This window comes from Coloeus monedula, assembly GCF_965178545.1.
Source record: "Coloeus monedula genome assembly, chromosome: 23".
In the NCBI taxonomy this organism is placed as follows: domain Eukaryota; kingdom Metazoa; phylum Chordata; class Aves; order Passeriformes; family Corvidae; genus Coloeus; species Coloeus monedula.
In genome coordinates this window covers 4,437,333-4,453,229 of record NC_138803.1, presented here as the reverse complement: position 1 = coordinate 4,453,229, position 15,897 = coordinate 4,437,333, and the positions used below count along the sequence as shown (strand labels likewise).

General features: G+C 49.0%; 1 protein-coding gene across 11 annotated transcripts; it reads right to left on the bottom strand.

The window, feature by feature from the left end:
- Positions 1–326: 326 nt before the first annotated feature.
- NFYA (nuclear transcription factor Y subunit alpha) lies at positions 327–15,828 on the bottom strand. Of its 11 annotated transcripts, none has more exons than XM_082296212.1 (10): positions 15,713–15,828; positions 13,328–13,415; positions 11,709–11,792; positions 9,393–9,539; positions 7,955–8,086; positions 7,186–7,291; positions 6,598–6,764; positions 5,341–5,514; positions 4,354–4,455; positions 327–3,594 (listed from the first exon to the last, which is right to left on the bottom strand). In XM_082296212.1, exons 2-10 carry the CDS (start codon positions 13,400–13,402, stop codon positions 3,541–3,543), a joined length of 1,041 nt encoding a protein of 346 aa, XP_082152338.1. In that variant the 5' UTR covers positions 13,403–13,415; positions 15,713–15,828; the 3' UTR covers positions 327–3,540. The 11 variants fall into 11 exon arrangements, with proteins under 11 accessions (XP_082152338.1, XP_082152346.1, XP_082152342.1 ...); XM_082296220.1 differs by having other exon boundaries at positions 6,598–6,746; XM_082296216.1 differs by having other exon boundaries at positions 11,712–11,792.
- Positions 15,829–15,897: the final 69 nt, after the last annotated feature.

The window sequence follows — 15,897 nt, the reverse complement described above, 5'->3', positions numbered from 1 at the left end:
CCATCCCTGGGGCAGGGAGCAGGGGCTGTCCGGCCATCCCTGGGGCAGGGCAGGGCAGGACTGTCTGGCCATCCCTGGGGCAGGGAGCAGGGGCTGCCCGGCCATCCCTGGGGCAGGGCAGGGCTGGGCTGCCCGGCCATCCCTGGGGCAGGGCAGGGCTGGGGCTGTCCGGCCATCCCTGGGGCAGGGAGCAGGGGCTGTCCGGCCATCCCCGGGTCAGGGCTATCCAGCCACCCCAAAGCCCCCCTTTGCCCTCCCGACACCCCATCACAAGATCCCAACACAGAGTAAAAGCTGCTCAGTTTATAAATTTTATTAGCTGGAGAGTGTACACAGTACTTACAATTGCATCTATTAAAGACCAAAATACACTTGAAAAAATGCATCATATAAAAAAAAATTAAAAACTTTGAACTATGTACAAACTTTGCCTGACATTATGTTAAGCTCAGGACCCTCCCACACCCATTCACAAAAGTTTATTTTCCCCCTCTTTTTAACATGTAGGGCCTTCAAGCCACTTAGCATCACTTGAGGATCATTTTTTCCCAAATCCTGTTCTTTACACTCCTACAAATCTGGGTTTTGATGGGTTTGATGCTTCACTGCTCTGGGTCAATCAAACACATTTCTCCCCAAGCCTCTTCTTTCATCCTCACCCGCTCTTTTACTCACTCCCAAAGTGGAGTTTTTGCTCAAGTGTAGCCAATCTACAAAGAATTCTCATTTAATTCCTATAGGGATGTTTGGACTGGGCATGTCTCCAATTTAACAGATTTCCCTGAAAAAGCAAGCAGACATTTTTGGTACCATGGTGTTAACTGCTGGCTCCAACCTCACCAAATTAAACACAACTTTCAGCAGTGATACACAGAACACAAAACAAATAAAAACATGACAGGAGCACTCGGGCTTTCACATCACTATTTAAAGTATTAACAATAAGACTTTGTAGAACACAAATCTGTATTTCTTCACACACAACCTACAACAGCGGATCAGAGAACCTGAATATGAAGGGATATTGGGCAACAAGTTCTAGCTGGCTAGAAAAAGTTTACAAGTTCTTTAAGAAAAGTAATTACTCATTAAAGAAAAAACAAAACAAAATCTATGTCAGAGGAATAATCTTGCTTCCCAAACTTCCAGCTGTCAGAGGGGGTCCCTCAGGACAGAGATTTACCATCAACTAAAGAGCAAAAAACCAGCATGGAGAGGCTCTTACTCCAGCACACAAATATTCCACCAACAAAATGTACAGGTGCTCCAAAAAAATATTTACAGTAATGCTGCAAATCCAACTAAAATTCCTTAAGGAGAGCTGCACGTTCCCAAAATGGGGGAGATCCCAGGAAATGCTGCGTGAGGGTCTCAGGTGCCAACTGAGGAAAATCAGCACCGGCCTGGAAGTGGGCAAGGATTTAAGGCAGAAGCAACCAGAGGCCCTGATGATGCCATCGATGTTAAAAATACCCTTGAAATCATTAGAAATAAACCCTAATTAAGAGTTGTGAGCAGAGTGTCAGATTACTGGTTTAACTCAGGACAAAAATTGAAAGAAGGAAGATTTCTTTGCCTGCCAGGAAGTGGGCCAGCTCCTCCTGCAGCTGCAGGTGTCCCCACGGCCGAGTTTCCTTCCCAGCTCCAGCTGTGGGGAGGGCTCGGACACAGAACCAGCAACTCCCAAGCAGGAGCTGAGCTGCACTTAGAGATCCAGCTGCCAATTCCAAACCCCCTCTGCAGTTCCTCCTTGTCCTTTCACTGCCTCCACAGGTCATCCTTACAACACCTGGGACAAGCTCCCTCTTCCTCCAGGATTGCCTGCTCACAAGGATCCAACATTTCTCCTCCCTCTTCTCCTTCTCACACTCTCAGGTTTAGTATTTTTCTTGCATCCAAAGGAAACAGAATTTTCCAGGCTCTGTTCTTTTGTATCCTCCCAGTCTTCCACAACTTGCTGATTTGTCCTTCACCTTGTCTTTAGTCAGGAGCTTCCAGTAAATGGGAAAACACGGGAGGGAGGAAATGTAATTTTCAGGCTGCACTTGAAATCGGCATTCACTGAATTTAACCCAGTCTCACCCATCCCTGGCTGCTTTCCTCAAAAACTCCTCCCTCTGCAGCTTCACCTGGCCAGGTTCACATTCACCTGGCAACATTCCCAACTCCAAACTTCACTGCTGTGATCCAGTTTGAACTACAGAACACAAAAATTGGAAAATCTGGGACTTCCAACAGGCAGATGAACCAGAGAGCAGCTGGGTAACTCATTAAGGTGGGAGAGGGGAACAGGAATGGAATGGTGAGAAATCACCTGTTAAATGCTTTTAACTACTGCTCCCATCACCAAAATTCAAATCATAAGAATAGGGCAGGCTTAGAATCTAAATTAAAGATCTGTTCTGTGGAGATGCTCAGCCCAAAGCCAGCTCTAGGTCATGGAAAAATCCTTTTTTTTTATTATGTAAGTACTGCTCGTTCACTAAGTGCCACTTTTGTTTTGTTTTTAAGAGGATAATTTATAAAAAACATGAAAGGTTCATTGGTATCTGCCTTCATTTGTTAAAGAGTCCTTCAGGTACCTCAGGCTGAGCTGCCCCAGCTGCTGCTGTCCTGAGTCATCCATCACTCTGAACTGTAGGACTGATTTAGGCATCAAAAACATCATCCCAACAATGGTCAAGTCCCACTCTGGGACTGAGGATTCCACATCTCCTGGAGGAACCATGGACTTCACTGGCAGGTGAGAAAGAAGATTTAAAAACAAAACAAACAAAAAAAAAATCCTTTGGAAGAGATTCACTTAAAAGTTTCAATCCTTTTTATACTCACATCCATCTTTCTTCCAAAGCAACAAGTACTGGCAATGAACATACAAAACCACCCAGAAACTGATTTACTGATCCAATCCCCCCCACATCACCCTGTCCCACCCCACTGGCAACAGAGACACAAAACATCAAGTCCTGCAATAATCTTGACTATTTCTAGCATTGATTGGATGGCTGAACCTTTCCCAGAGAAGAGCTTCTTTACACATTTACAAGGTGGAATTGAAAAGAATCCCCTTGAGTTTCTGCCAGGGCTGGAAGTGCAACAGCAGGGCCCAGCTCAGGGAAAATGAAGTCCAGAGGGGTGAAGAGTGGATGGAATAACAAATCTCTGCTGGCCAAACACAGGCCTGTGGTGCAGCCACTCAGTGCTGGTTGGAGCAGCTGGAATCTGTCCCTGGACAGGGCTGTGCTGCACCAGCCACAGGGATTGAGGCGAGAAAATGAAGGAAAACCAAAGGGATGAGTGTTCAGACTCCGAATTCCCTGTGCTGGATCAGGAGAGGGCACCAAGGAGTCTGGAAGGTTCTGTTTGTAGAATTGAAACCTCAAGCACCTCCTCAACACGTGGTGCTTGCTCTGTGGAAAAGGACAGGCTGTGACATGGAGATTGTCCCACTCCAGGATTCACTGGACACTCTGGGCAGGCAGGACAGGCTGGCAGGAGGGACGGGAATTCCCTTCAGGGGTTTTTCCCTGGAAGCAGGGGTTAGGAGACCCTGATCATCTGTGTCATCGCTTCTTCGTTGGTTTGAGTTGGATCCTGCAGACACAAAATGTTGGAAATTCCACATTTTTCCATGAAGCAGAGAGAACCACACACAACAATGGAGGGAGGAGACACTCCTGCCCTTCCCTTGATCTCCAAAAATGTCCTATTTTTCTGGGTTTTACAGGCCAGTGTAAGAGACTGAGACACAAAAATCCTAATACTTCCCAGGAATGTGTTGTTTCAGGTATTTAGGAAGACCTAGGACTGGTCTGACACTTAGGAATGACTTTAGCTCAAAGTTAAGAAATACTCCCTGAAGGCACAGAACTGCTCTAAAGCACTGAGCAACAACAGAACCCGTTCATTCTACTCCATTGTGTCTCTTCCTTTGAAAAATGCCTTGCACTTTTTATGCAAATCAATATGCAGCTAAGAATCAGATATTCCCATCTTTTAATTCCCATCAGATGTAAAGATAAGGTGTCTCTACCTTTCATTCATGTCCTGAAAGAACACACCACAACCCAACCAGAAAGGTTGTTTTAACAAAGAATGTTTGTGTGCATTTATCCTAGGAACCACAAAGTGAACACACTTCTCTCCACATTATTGTCATTTAATTCCTCAGGGCAAACATCCCTTGCTCTCCACAAGCAGCAACAGGAGGGGTTTTTTTTCCAACACTTGGAATAAATTTAAAGGCAGGGAGGACCAAGGGTCAGCAGCCAAGCCCAAAAACCCAACCAAAGCAGCACAGACACCTCTGATGTGTGTCCTGAAGGGCTGAAATTGACCCCAAACCCCACTCACCTGCATGTGAGGGCTGTCCTTTTCCTTGGGGGAGAAGAAGCGGCCCCCCTCTCCCCGTTTCCTGGCCATGGCGTGCCGGTGCCGGGACTCGTGCAGGTATTTCTGCAGCGAGGGAAGGAGCAGGTGAGGGAGCAGCCACTCCCTCCAGTCACTGCTTCCCTGGGGCAATTCCCAGTCCCATCCATCCCCCTGCCCCACTCCCTCCAGTCACTGCTTCCCTGGGGCAATTCCCAGTCCCCATCCATCTCTCCCTGCCCCACTCCCTCCAGTCACTGCTTCCCTGGGGCAATTCCCAGTCCCATCCATCCCCCTGCCCCACTCCCTCCAGTCACTGCTTCCCTGGGGCAATTCCCAGTCCCCATCCATCCCCCTGCCCCACTCCCTCCAGTCACTGCTTCCCTGGGGCAATTCCCAGTCCCATCCATCCCCCTGCCCCACTCCCTCCAGTCACTGCTTCCCTGGGGCAATTCCCAGTCCCCATCCATCTCTCCCTGCCCCACTCCCTCCAGTCACTGCTTCCCAGGGGCAATTCCCAGTCCCATCCATCCCCCTGCCCCACTCCCTCCAGTCACTGCTTCCCAGGGGCAATTCCCAGTCCCATCCATCCCCCTGCCCCACTCCCTCCAGTCACTGCTTCCCTGGGGCAATTCCCAGTCCCCATCCATCTCTCCCTGCCCCACTCCCTCCAGTCACTGCTTCCCTGGGGCAATTCCCAGTCCCCATCCATCCCTCCCTGCCCCACAGACACCTGTCGTGCTGACAGTCAATGCAGGCTCACACACAGCTCCAGACACTCCCAAAAACACCCAAAGGAAGAAGAACTGTCCCCAAGGGACTTTAAAAATTTACTCTGATGTAGCTCATGAACAACAAAAGCATCATAAAACTGAGGAACACCCTGATTCTAATCCTCATTTTCCAGCCCAGGTGGGATTCTGTGCCTTTCTCACAGAGCAACCCTGTGTTAGACCTGAGTTTTATTCTCACCCTTCTCTCTTTGGGGATTTTTCCCTCTGCTTCCAGCTTTGCCCGTGCCTGCCTCCTCTTCAGGATGCGGTGGTACTGCTTGGCATTGACATAGAGGGGCTCCTCTTCCAGCATCTCTGCTCCAGGCAAAGGGATCCTCTGGATGGCTGGGACTGAGCCAGCTCCAGGCACCATCTGTATGGAGAAGGAAGGTTTAGTTCAGAGAAGGTGGGTTTAGTCCCTGCAGCTCAGCACACAAACTGAACACAAAAATGCCATTAAAAACCTAAATATTAAAATGGAAAGTGGGTTTTGCTCAGGTAATGCAACCACTTAAATGAAGAGGAGCAATAAAGCTGTTCTCAAACTGCAGAGCCAATTTAAACAAATCAATTCCTTGTCAGTCCTGCTGGGTTTTTCTGATAAAGGTAAAATTTCAATACAATTCCATGACTGTGTTGCTGCTTCTTAGACAATTAAACAAACAGGACATGGCTAGTGCTTCCCTTTTTTTTGGGTTATCTCTTACTTCAATTCTTTCGTTTCAGAGCATTTCTAAGCCAACATCACAGAGCTGCTGACATCTAGTGGGGACCAACAACATTCCAGTCCTCACACTACAAAGAAATAGGAATTGGCAAGAAAAACCTCTGTAAGTGATGGAAACAAATCCTAAGGGATCCTCAAGAAAACCAGTAGTGACTCAATCTATTTAAACCTTTGCTCATCAGTTCACAGCTCAGTTTGAATTTCGGTTTTTAGATTTCTGAGCTGCTGTGGGAGAGAGGAAGTACAGAACACACAGATCACAGCAGGATCCAGGTCTTTGAAGCTGAAAATTTGTAATTTTTAAACTTTAAACTAATGGAACTTACAGAAAAGACTGAGCATATTAAGGTGACCTGAATCTCAGACAAGAGTTTATCAGAGAATCAGGGAATCACAGGATGGTTTGGGTTGGAAGGATCTTAAGGATCACCCAGTTCCAACCTTCTGCCATGGGCAGAGACACTTTCCACCATCCCAGGTGCTCCAACCTGGCCTTGGACACTTCCAGGGATCCAGGGGCAGCCACAGCTTCTCTGGGCACTCTGTGCCAGCCCCTCCCCATCCTCCAAGGAGAAATTCCTTCCCAATATCCCACCTAACCCTGCCTTCCATCAACTTAAAGCCACTCCCCACTGTCCTATCCCTACCCTTGTGAAAACCCTGCTAGATTTGAGTACAGACACCCTAAAGCTCAGCCTCCAAAGGCAGCAGTGGGAATTTCACACCTACCATGACCATTCCCCCTGAATTGACCACGTTCCCAGCCACCGGCAGTGTCACCGTGACCGTCCCCTGGCCACTGCTGGTGGTGTTGGTGTTGGCTCCAGTTTGGACAATCTGGGCTCCAGCCAGGCTGGCTGCTGGAATGGTGATCATGCCTGTAACAGGGACTGTAACTTTAAGGAAGGAGAACACAAAAGGAAAAAAAAAAAGAAAAAAAAGAAAAGAACGAAAAAAAAAACCAAACGAAACAAAAACACGCACACAAAAAGAAGGGAACGGCATTAGTCCCACTTCTGTGTTTTACTCATTCATCCTTCCAGAACATGCACAGAGGGAGGAAAAGCGTTCAAGTGAGGGATTAAATTCCATCAGAACTCCTGGTTTTTGCATTTGTAACCTCACTGTGAGTAACCATGCACTCCTGAGGTGGAAAAGCAAAAATAAGGGTTTCTATTCTACCAGCCCTTGCCAGAGACAAGGAGACTTTCTGTTTCTGGGGGAAGAACCCCAGAGTGAATTGCTGCAGAACACAAACACCTAAATAAATCAAAAGCCTTCTCAAAGAGGTATCCTGGCTCCTCCCAGCCCTCCTACCTTGCTGCAGGATGGTGCCATCAGCATTCACGGGCTGGTACACGATGGTCTGGCCCTCAGCAGCCTGGGCAACCTGCTGGCCTTGCACTGCTATCTGCTGCTGGGTCTGAACAAAACAAAGAGCACAAGAACGTTACAAATTGCTTCTTTTTTCCAGTGTTTACAATTCCTGAATGAACACATGGTGCTTGAGGTGTTCCAGGTGTCTATTTCTGTTGCCTCATTAGCAGCAGTAAGAAATAGGCTGGAGCACAGACCAAATAACTGGAGATCAAACACCTGAAGCACATGTAAGATGCTTTTTCTAACAGTTCAATAACGAAAAAAACAAATTCTAGGTTTCCTGTCTCACTATGAAGATGTGAAAGGAGGAACTATTCTGCTCAGAAATTTAATTTTGGCCCTAACCAAAAGCATCAGCAGAAACCCCAGGTGTGACTGGACTACTGCACACGATGGCCCAAGTATGGAATTAGCAATGCTTCATGTTTTCAAAATTCAACAAAGAGACAAAAACAACCACGAACCAATAAAATACAGAAACACGATGGAGAAAAACATGCAATCTAATTATTCTGCCCCAGAGTCATGTATGAAACACTACAAAAACATGACACTCATTCTCAAGTTCTCCTCAATATTAATAATTCCTCTTTTTTTTTTTTTTTTGGCCTTTTTTTTTTTTTTTTACTTAACCACATCTTAAGTCATTTGCCAAGTTTCTCTTCCTGTTCCTCTGCAGAAAAGCCTTTCATGCTGGTGCAGTTACCTGTGTCTGGCCAGCAGTAACTGCAGTCTGGGGCTGCTGTATAATGATCTGCTGGGTCTGGCCCTGCTGCCCCTGTACCTGCACAGCCTGCCCACCTTGAATCTGAATCTGACCTGGCTGGACCAACTGAATCTGTGGAAGAAAGAGTCAGAAAGGAACATTAACTATGCCTCTGATTTCTCCCTCCTCGGCCTCAGCATGACCAAGTCATCTCTGAGGGTGATTTACTGTTGCACAGAAAAAGAAAGCAGCGAGTCTTCTCTTTTTCCAGTTGAAAATGAGGAGTTTTAATGGATTGCTCCCTGTGACACAGCAGCCCAGCCACGCAGGGCAGAGGGACCAACGTGCTGTGTCACTGTGCTCCAGCAGCTCTGCACTGCTTACACAATAAATCACTCAGGAGAAATCAATTATTCACATGGCACTGGGAACCAATAGTCAGGTGGAAGAAGAGGAGGACTAAGATTTAAGACATCTGTGGGGTGTTAATTATCCAGCACTCAGAAGTAGTGCTGGGATATATAAAGTTGTCCTCAGCTTTGCAGAGTCTTTCCACCACTGTGGAATGTTCTTAGATTAAAAAAAGAAGAGCTGGAATATGGTTTGGAGTTTGTGTTTAAAAACACAGTTATGGGTTTTCCTCCAACAACCAGACTGAGAAGAACCTCATAAAAATACAGTGGTTTTCAACAACGGAAATTTTAAATAAACCTCTCAAAACACCAAGACATCATTTGCCTTCCTGGACTGTGCTGGGTTCCTAAATCCCATCCTAAATCACCAGGACACTTTCATTATGCCATGGTTACAGTTCTTCCCTTTGCTTTTGAGGAACTCTTTGACCACCTCCTTAAATTTACCAACTGTCTTTTAAACAGATAATTACTTCCCAAAAAACCCATCTTCTGTACCTCCTTCACTATTGCCTTCTGTGCAACAGGAATGTTTAAATTCCCCTTCAGCTATCACATATTAGACAGGCTCAAGCACAAATTATTTTCACGAAACTTCCTTAAATAATTTTTTTTAAAATCCTCTTTCTGAGCCATAGGTTGAACAGGCACCAGATCCCCTACTACACTGCAAGGGCCAGATAAAATATCCCAACCAACAAAAATCCTGGTCTAGGGGAAGGTATCCTGCCTGTGGCAGGGGGGTGCCAACTGGATGAGCTTTTCGATCTCATCCAACCCAAACCATTCCATGATGAAAACCCCCAAACCAACCCAGCTGTGTTTTAGTGGTTTTAATCCAAAAAGTTTGCACCAGGCCACAGAACATAAAAACTGAGTTCATAAAGGACTTTCACTCATTCCCACCAGGCCAGAGCCACAAAGCACCACCTCAGCCTGGTTTTAGGGTGCTGAGCAGAGCCTGTGTGGCAGTGGGAGCATCCCAGAGTGTCCCCAGGCTGTGCAGTGCCCCCGGGGTGTCTCACCTGCTGCAGCCCCTGCGTGCCGGACACCGGGACCTGCATGATGGTCTGGCCCTGGCCCCCAGGCACGGCCTGCACCATGATGGGCTGGCCCGTGGAGGTGATGAGCTGGCCCCCGCTCACCTGCACCATCAGCGGCTGCCCCTGCACCTGCGAACGAGGGAACAACAAGGCAACAATGAAAACCCCGCCAGAGCAGCCCCAGTGCTCACCTGTGCTCCTGTGGGGGCAGAGGAACTGAGAAACAGGCACTGAGCTGCTTCAAACCAGCTCTGGGTTCCAGGACGTGCTATGGATTTAGTAAGTGATCTGCTTTTCTTGCAGTCGAGCTGTTACAAAGCATGAAAACCGCATTTTCCAGCCACAAGAACTACCTTCATGCACAGCCCACGAGCAAAGTGGAATAAAAAACTTCATTATTCACCTCACAATTACTGATTTTTAACTGGGGTTCCTACTGAGAGAGCTCTGTTCTGACAGGGAGGTTCTGAGGTGGCTTCAGCTCTCCCCAGTTTCATGCCTACAGCGTTTCCATTTTCTATCTGACACAGAGCATGAGATGTGCTGAGAGAAACTCTCCATGATTATTGAGGGAAACTGTAACTGGAGCAACACAAAATGGAGTTCAGGGAGGAAAAGTGAAAGTGGATGAGCAGCAGCCACTTCTGGGCCCAAAAAGGCATAGAGTGGATTTATAACATCTAAATCTAAAATCTAAAATCTATGTGTGAGGGTGGTGAGGCCCTGGCACAGGTTTCCCAGAGAAGCTGTGGCTGTCCCATCCCTGGAAGTGTTCAAGGCCAAGCTGCACAGGGCTTGGAGCAACCTGGGATAGTGAAAGGTGTTGGGGTTGGAACTGCATGAGGTTTAAGCTCCCTTCCCACCCAAACCAGTCTGGGATTCTGTGGTAACTTTGGTTTGAGAGTCTCCAGACTCTTGGACCCAAGAGTTCTTCATCTCTCTGGTCACTGGGAAAAAGGCCCATGAAAAGAAAAACAAAGGGAAAACCTCTCTGTTTGAACTCCCTCACCTACCAAGTCCCCAAATTGCCCAAATGCATCTTGTAAAATGCTCTGCCTCCACGGCCTAAATGCAAAATGATCTCATGAACTAGGGAAGCACAAAATCTGATTTGTTTAGGGACAAGTACAACACAAGGTGGTAAAGTCACTGCGTTCCTGGGTTTCACACCCCATGGGGTGAGGAACCAAATCCTGCAGGGAGCAACCAACTGTGGTTAACACGTGGAATTTGACTTTCTGGGTCACCACTCTGTCCCTCAGCCTGTCCATCTCCCATCCAAAGCCCTCAGCCCCTGGGCTGGATCACACAGGGAGGAGCATGCTCAGGTCAGCACAGAGAAGCACAGGCAGCAGCACAATATCCAAGAAGCAGAAAGGAAAACAAGACATTCCAGGATTTTTGTTAATGAATTAGAGCAAGCCAAAATAGAAAAAAAAAAAAAAAAAAAAAAGGTGGGGACAACATAACAACAACCAGAGGCCCCAGTGAGCCCAGCAATCCAAGTCAGGCAGCGTTTGAGATTTGAACTCTCAACATAAAAAATGCTGTGTTAACTTTGCACCTGGCAGGGCCACTCCAGCCCCTTGGAACCATCCTGCTCTGAGGAATTACAAACCAAACAAAACCAAAATACTGAGTGCAAAACTGCTACAGTTGCCCAGGGTCTGTCAATTGCTCTAAAAAAGGGCTCCTGGAAAGCCTGGCTGAGTTAAGTGGAGGCTGCAAGACAGGAAATACCTCACACTGAAACAAGTAATTCCTTCCAAACTGGGATGTATTCGCTGTCTGGATTCACATGGCTCCTGGGTTTCCCTGTGTTGTTCACAGGTAAATAAGAAATTGGATCTCTCAGTGCCACAGAGGCCAATATTGTCCCCAGGTGCCCTTTTAGTCACACGTGAGAAGGTTCCACTGCTCAAGCTCAGGCTCCCCCAGCACCTCTGTCTGTCTCATGCAGTGAAGGCAGAGCCCTCCTCAGGAAGGAGCTCAGAAACTTCATTTCCTTGGAATTACAGGAAATCTTTGGGGTTTACCCTGACAGTTACTTCCTCATTTTGGTGTTTTTAACTTTGAAGTCGCATTGAACCACAATTCCTTTCCAGAATTCCTGGCATGCACCTGGGACCTCAGGAACAGCTCCAATCCCATGGCAAACCCTACAGCCAGCACCCAGCACAGATTCCTGCTCCACATCCCCCTGCTCCTCTTGGAAACCCTGGGAAAAACACAGCATTAGATATGTGGTGCTGGGGAGGGTCATGCAGTGCTCAGAAACACAATCAGAGAGGTCACCACTACCTGGAGGGTCTGGACTTGCTGGCCTGAGGCCGATGCCACCTGGGCCTCAGTCTGCAGCTGGACAGCTGTGACACCTCCCTGCTGCGGGGAACAGGAACAGGGAGAGCTTGAAACATGGAAATGCACAGCTCTGACACCACACAACACACTGCTGGGACAGGGGGGGTTGGGGTTCATCCACACTGCTCCAGAACACGAGGAATGGCAATTCTAGCAACCCTAAGGATGGAGTTCCCCGGAGCTGCATGTGGCACTGGAAGGCTTCAATATCCCAACTCGCAGGGAACAGGAGGGATCATTTTGCAGGATTTAAAGCTCAGTTTCAGGGTTTTAGTCTGCTCACTGCCCAGGTTTGTCACTGTGAAGGGTTCCAAATTTTGGTCCCTCTGGTTTGTCATGACAAAGCCCTTCCTGCAGCACAGTCTGAGCTCATCTCTGCCGCTCCTGTGTCGCTGCCTGCCCACCAGTGACCCTGAGGGACAGTCTGGAGAGGCTGCAGGAGCAGTTAGAGCTAAAAGCCTTTTCTATCTTTAGCCTCTTTGCTAAGAGGCCCAAAATACTCCCTGTAACTGTGTTAGCATGGGGAGATGAAGGACAGCTCCCTCCCAAGTGCTGCAACAGCCTGGTAAAACAACTTATTTTAGAAAAATGTTTCATGTCACACACAGGCTTTAAGAGCCTGTACTGAAAACCAAAGCCAAGGGATGGTTTTGTCTCCTTTTTACCTAGAAATTGTCAATAAACCAAATACATCTTTGGTTATGTGCTGCAAACAGGTATTTCGGGTAATCCTTAATATAAAATGTTTTAATCTCAAGTGCAATCTTGTTCTGGCTGAAAAAGTCAACTTCAGCTAAACCCAGTGGAAGGATCTGGTCCCTGCTGAGGCCAAAGCAAAGCAGATCTCCCTGAAAAGTGGCTCAGCCCTTTGCATGACAAACCACCAAACCCTTCTTGCCTTGAACTAGAACAGAAGATGCAGCAAAAATCCAGCAGCAGCTGAAAATACATCCCTAAATCTGCATACGGAAGGCTTAACAGTAAAAAGCAATCAGCTCTTAAAACTCAGCCCTGATATTTCACACACTGAAACAAGAACTTCTTTGTGGGAAGGATGAATTCACCCCAAGCTACTTGGTTAATCCTGTTCTGTGTGTTTGCTTTGCTCCACCTGTAGTTCTGAAACAAAGAATCTCAGTAAACGTTCATTTGAGAAAGCTGGAGGAAACATCTGTGGGCTTGAACAAAACCTATTTTAATTTGGGGGGAACTGTTCTTGTGGACAATTGATGGTTTCTGTTAATATTCTGTCTCCTCCATTTCCAGAGATGTGTTCATATATTCTTATATATTTTTATATTTTGCTTTCCCCATGTCACTAGCAGTTTACAAACTCCCTGCTACGCTGAAATTTGGTCACTTCCACACCTGCAATTTCATTTCCTAATAAGTATATTTTAAAAAACCACATTTACCCTGACTTCCAGGCAGGTGACATCAGTGCCCAGGTGACAGAAGTCAGGTGAACAGGTGCCCAGGAAGGATCAGGAAACCCCTCAGTGCTGCTGTGCCCCTCTGAGAGGTGCAAAGTGTTCCCAAATTCCCACATTCCGTACCTGCTGCTGGATCTGCCCGGCCTGCACCACGATCTGCTCCGTGGAGCTGCTGCTGTTGGCTGTGTACTGCTCCATGGTGCCTCAGCCCCTGGCAAGACAAGGCAAAACTCAGGTGATCACTGTCCCAAGATTCAGGAATTCCTGTTCTCCCCTGGGAGTTGCAAAGCCAAGCAAAGCAGGAGCTGCCCCCAGGACAGATCTCTCCCAGAGCTGCTCCATCTCAGCAATGAACAGAGGTGCCACATCCAACCCCAGTGAGCAGCAGAACCATCTCAGTTCTGTCCCACACTTCAGGGACTCCACCAGTTCTGAGTTTGCACATCCTGGGCTCCAGCCAGGTGCCCACACAGGGGAGTGTCACTGCTGGAAAACCTCAGGAAATGCAACCTTTAAGTGTGAAACCAAACAGCTCTTCAAGAATTCAGCAGAGCTGTGAAGCCTTCTCTCCTTCCCCCACTACACACCATGCTCTCCTCGTATTTCTTCCCTCTCCTCCTATTCTCATGGAATGGTTTGGGTGGGAAGGGACATTAAAGCTCATCCAGTGACACCTCCCACTATCCCAGGCTGCTCCAAGCCCCGTCTGACCTGGCTTTGGACACTGCCAGGGATCCAGGGGCAGCCACAGCTTCTCTGAGCACCCTGTGCCAGGGCTTCCCCACCCTCACAGGGACAAATTTCTTCTTTAAAGAAGTATTTATACACTCAAATATGTCCTTCATGTATTTTGGGAACCACCAACAGATTTGCCAGCACCTCCATCCTCTTGCTGCCTCTCTCTCATTCCTTGGCCCTTTCCCTGCACACTTCAACACCACTGTGCTGAAATAAAACACCTCTTCCCTGCCATGGCTTCTCTCCTCACTGGCCCAACAAGGGCAAAATTCCTGCTGCAGTGAGGTGTTTGATTTATGTCACGACTGAACAAGTTCCTGCCACATTGGTGAAAGAAAGCACAGCCTGGAACTTGAATTTTCCAAGTCTAAAGCAACGAAACCTCAGGGTCCCTCAATTTTTCAGGGAATGCTGACAGGATGAAGTCACAGACTCTCTCTGTACCAGTTGCTGTGGTTACTGCTGCCGTTTGAGCGCCATCCTTTGCCCATTTACTGACACTTTTTCACAGCCAGAATAAAAGAAGATAAATATTTTTTCTGAAGATGCTGCTGTCTGCTTCACTTCAATTTTGCACTGGATACTTCCATTTCTGCCTTAAACTAAAATCTTTAATTAAAACATTACCAGTTCTGTAATGCCAACACTGCACCAGCTGCCTGAAGTTCTGGACAAGGTTCTACCAGTGCTGGATCCTCACCCTCCAAGGGATTATCTCATCCCTTTCATTAAACACAGAGTATCCAAGTTTAATATTAAAGATCAGGGATCAATCAGTGGCAGAGAACGGCAGCTCCTCCCCCAGTGAGCTCACGGGCAGCTCCTCCTCACTGGGGAATGCTCTGGTAAAGAGGGACTGTCCGAGTTTCAGCAGCAGATATTCATATAGACTATACATATATATATATAATATATATAACAAATATCCTGAGTTGTAAGGGACGCGTTAAAGATCATTAAACTCCTGGTTCTGCCAGCCCCAAGAAATATATACAAATATATGTACGAGTCCATGGAAGCTACACCAGGACGTTTCCTCAACAACCAACCCACACCAAGAGCAAACCAGTGCCACGAACAGTCCGAGAGCTCCAAAGCATCATTTTAACCGTGTCACAGCCCGGAGCAGAGCTCCTGAACGGGCAGAAGTTTCCAGGGCAGAGCCTGTGACGCTCCCGTGGGATCCCAGCGCTCCAAGGACACCGCGGAGCCGCACGCCCACGCCAGGCCGGGATTTCACACGAGCGGCGCGGAGGGGGCGGTCTGAGCACCACATGTGGAGCACAAGTTTAGCTCCCGGCTCTTTGTGGAGCCCAGCGATGACCCGGGGCTGTTGTTTCAGTGCGGGAAGCCCCGGCCCGGGGGTCCCTCGGTGCGCTCGAGCCCCTCGCTGCCCCAAGGGCCGGCCCTGCTGCCGGAGCACCGCGTGCCCGCACATCTGGGGAGGCGGCACCGGAACGGGCAGCCTGGGCCCCCGGGCCAGCGGGGAGGCTCCCGGGGAGGGCGGGGCACTGCGGGCTCCAGGCTCCGCCGGGGGAGGAGGCCGGGCTCCGCTGCGGCGCTCGGCCCCGCGCCCCCGGCCCAGCCCCGGACCACCCGACCCCGCTCGGCTCGCTGCTCGCAGCGCTGCTCGGCCCCGCGCCCCCGGTTCCCCCGCGGCCCCAGCGCGGCCGAGCCCGGCCCGGCCCCGGTTCCCCCCTCAGCCCCTGAGTGGCCGCGGCCCCGCCAATCCCGGCGCGCGGGGGCTCCATATTGGCCGCTCGCGCTCACCGTGCCGCGCTGCCCGGTCCGCGCCCCGCGCTGATTGGCTCCGCCGCGGGGCCCCGAAGCCCAATCAGCGCCCGCACTCGCCCGCCGCGCAAAATGGCGCCCAACCGCGGACAAAGGGGGCGAGGGGCGGGGCCCCGCCCGGCCGCGGCCGCCCAACCGCGCGCCTCGCCCCGCCCGCCGCCGCT

Excerpts from the sequence above, each read along its gene's own strand:
- NFYA (XM_082296212.1), bottom strand. The coding sequence starts at position 13,402 with ATGGAGCAGTACACAGCCAACAGCAGCAGCTCCACGGAGCAGATCGTG. Across the intron at positions 11,793-13,327 it reads CCGGGCAGATCCAGCAGCAG|CAGGGAGGTGTCACAGCTGT; the intron begins GTACGGAATGTG and ends TGTTCCCCGCAG. Across the intron at positions 6,765-7,185 it reads TGGCACCATCCTGCAGCAAG|TTACAGTCCCTGTTACAGGC; the intron begins GTAGGAGGGCTG and ends CCTTCCTTAAAG.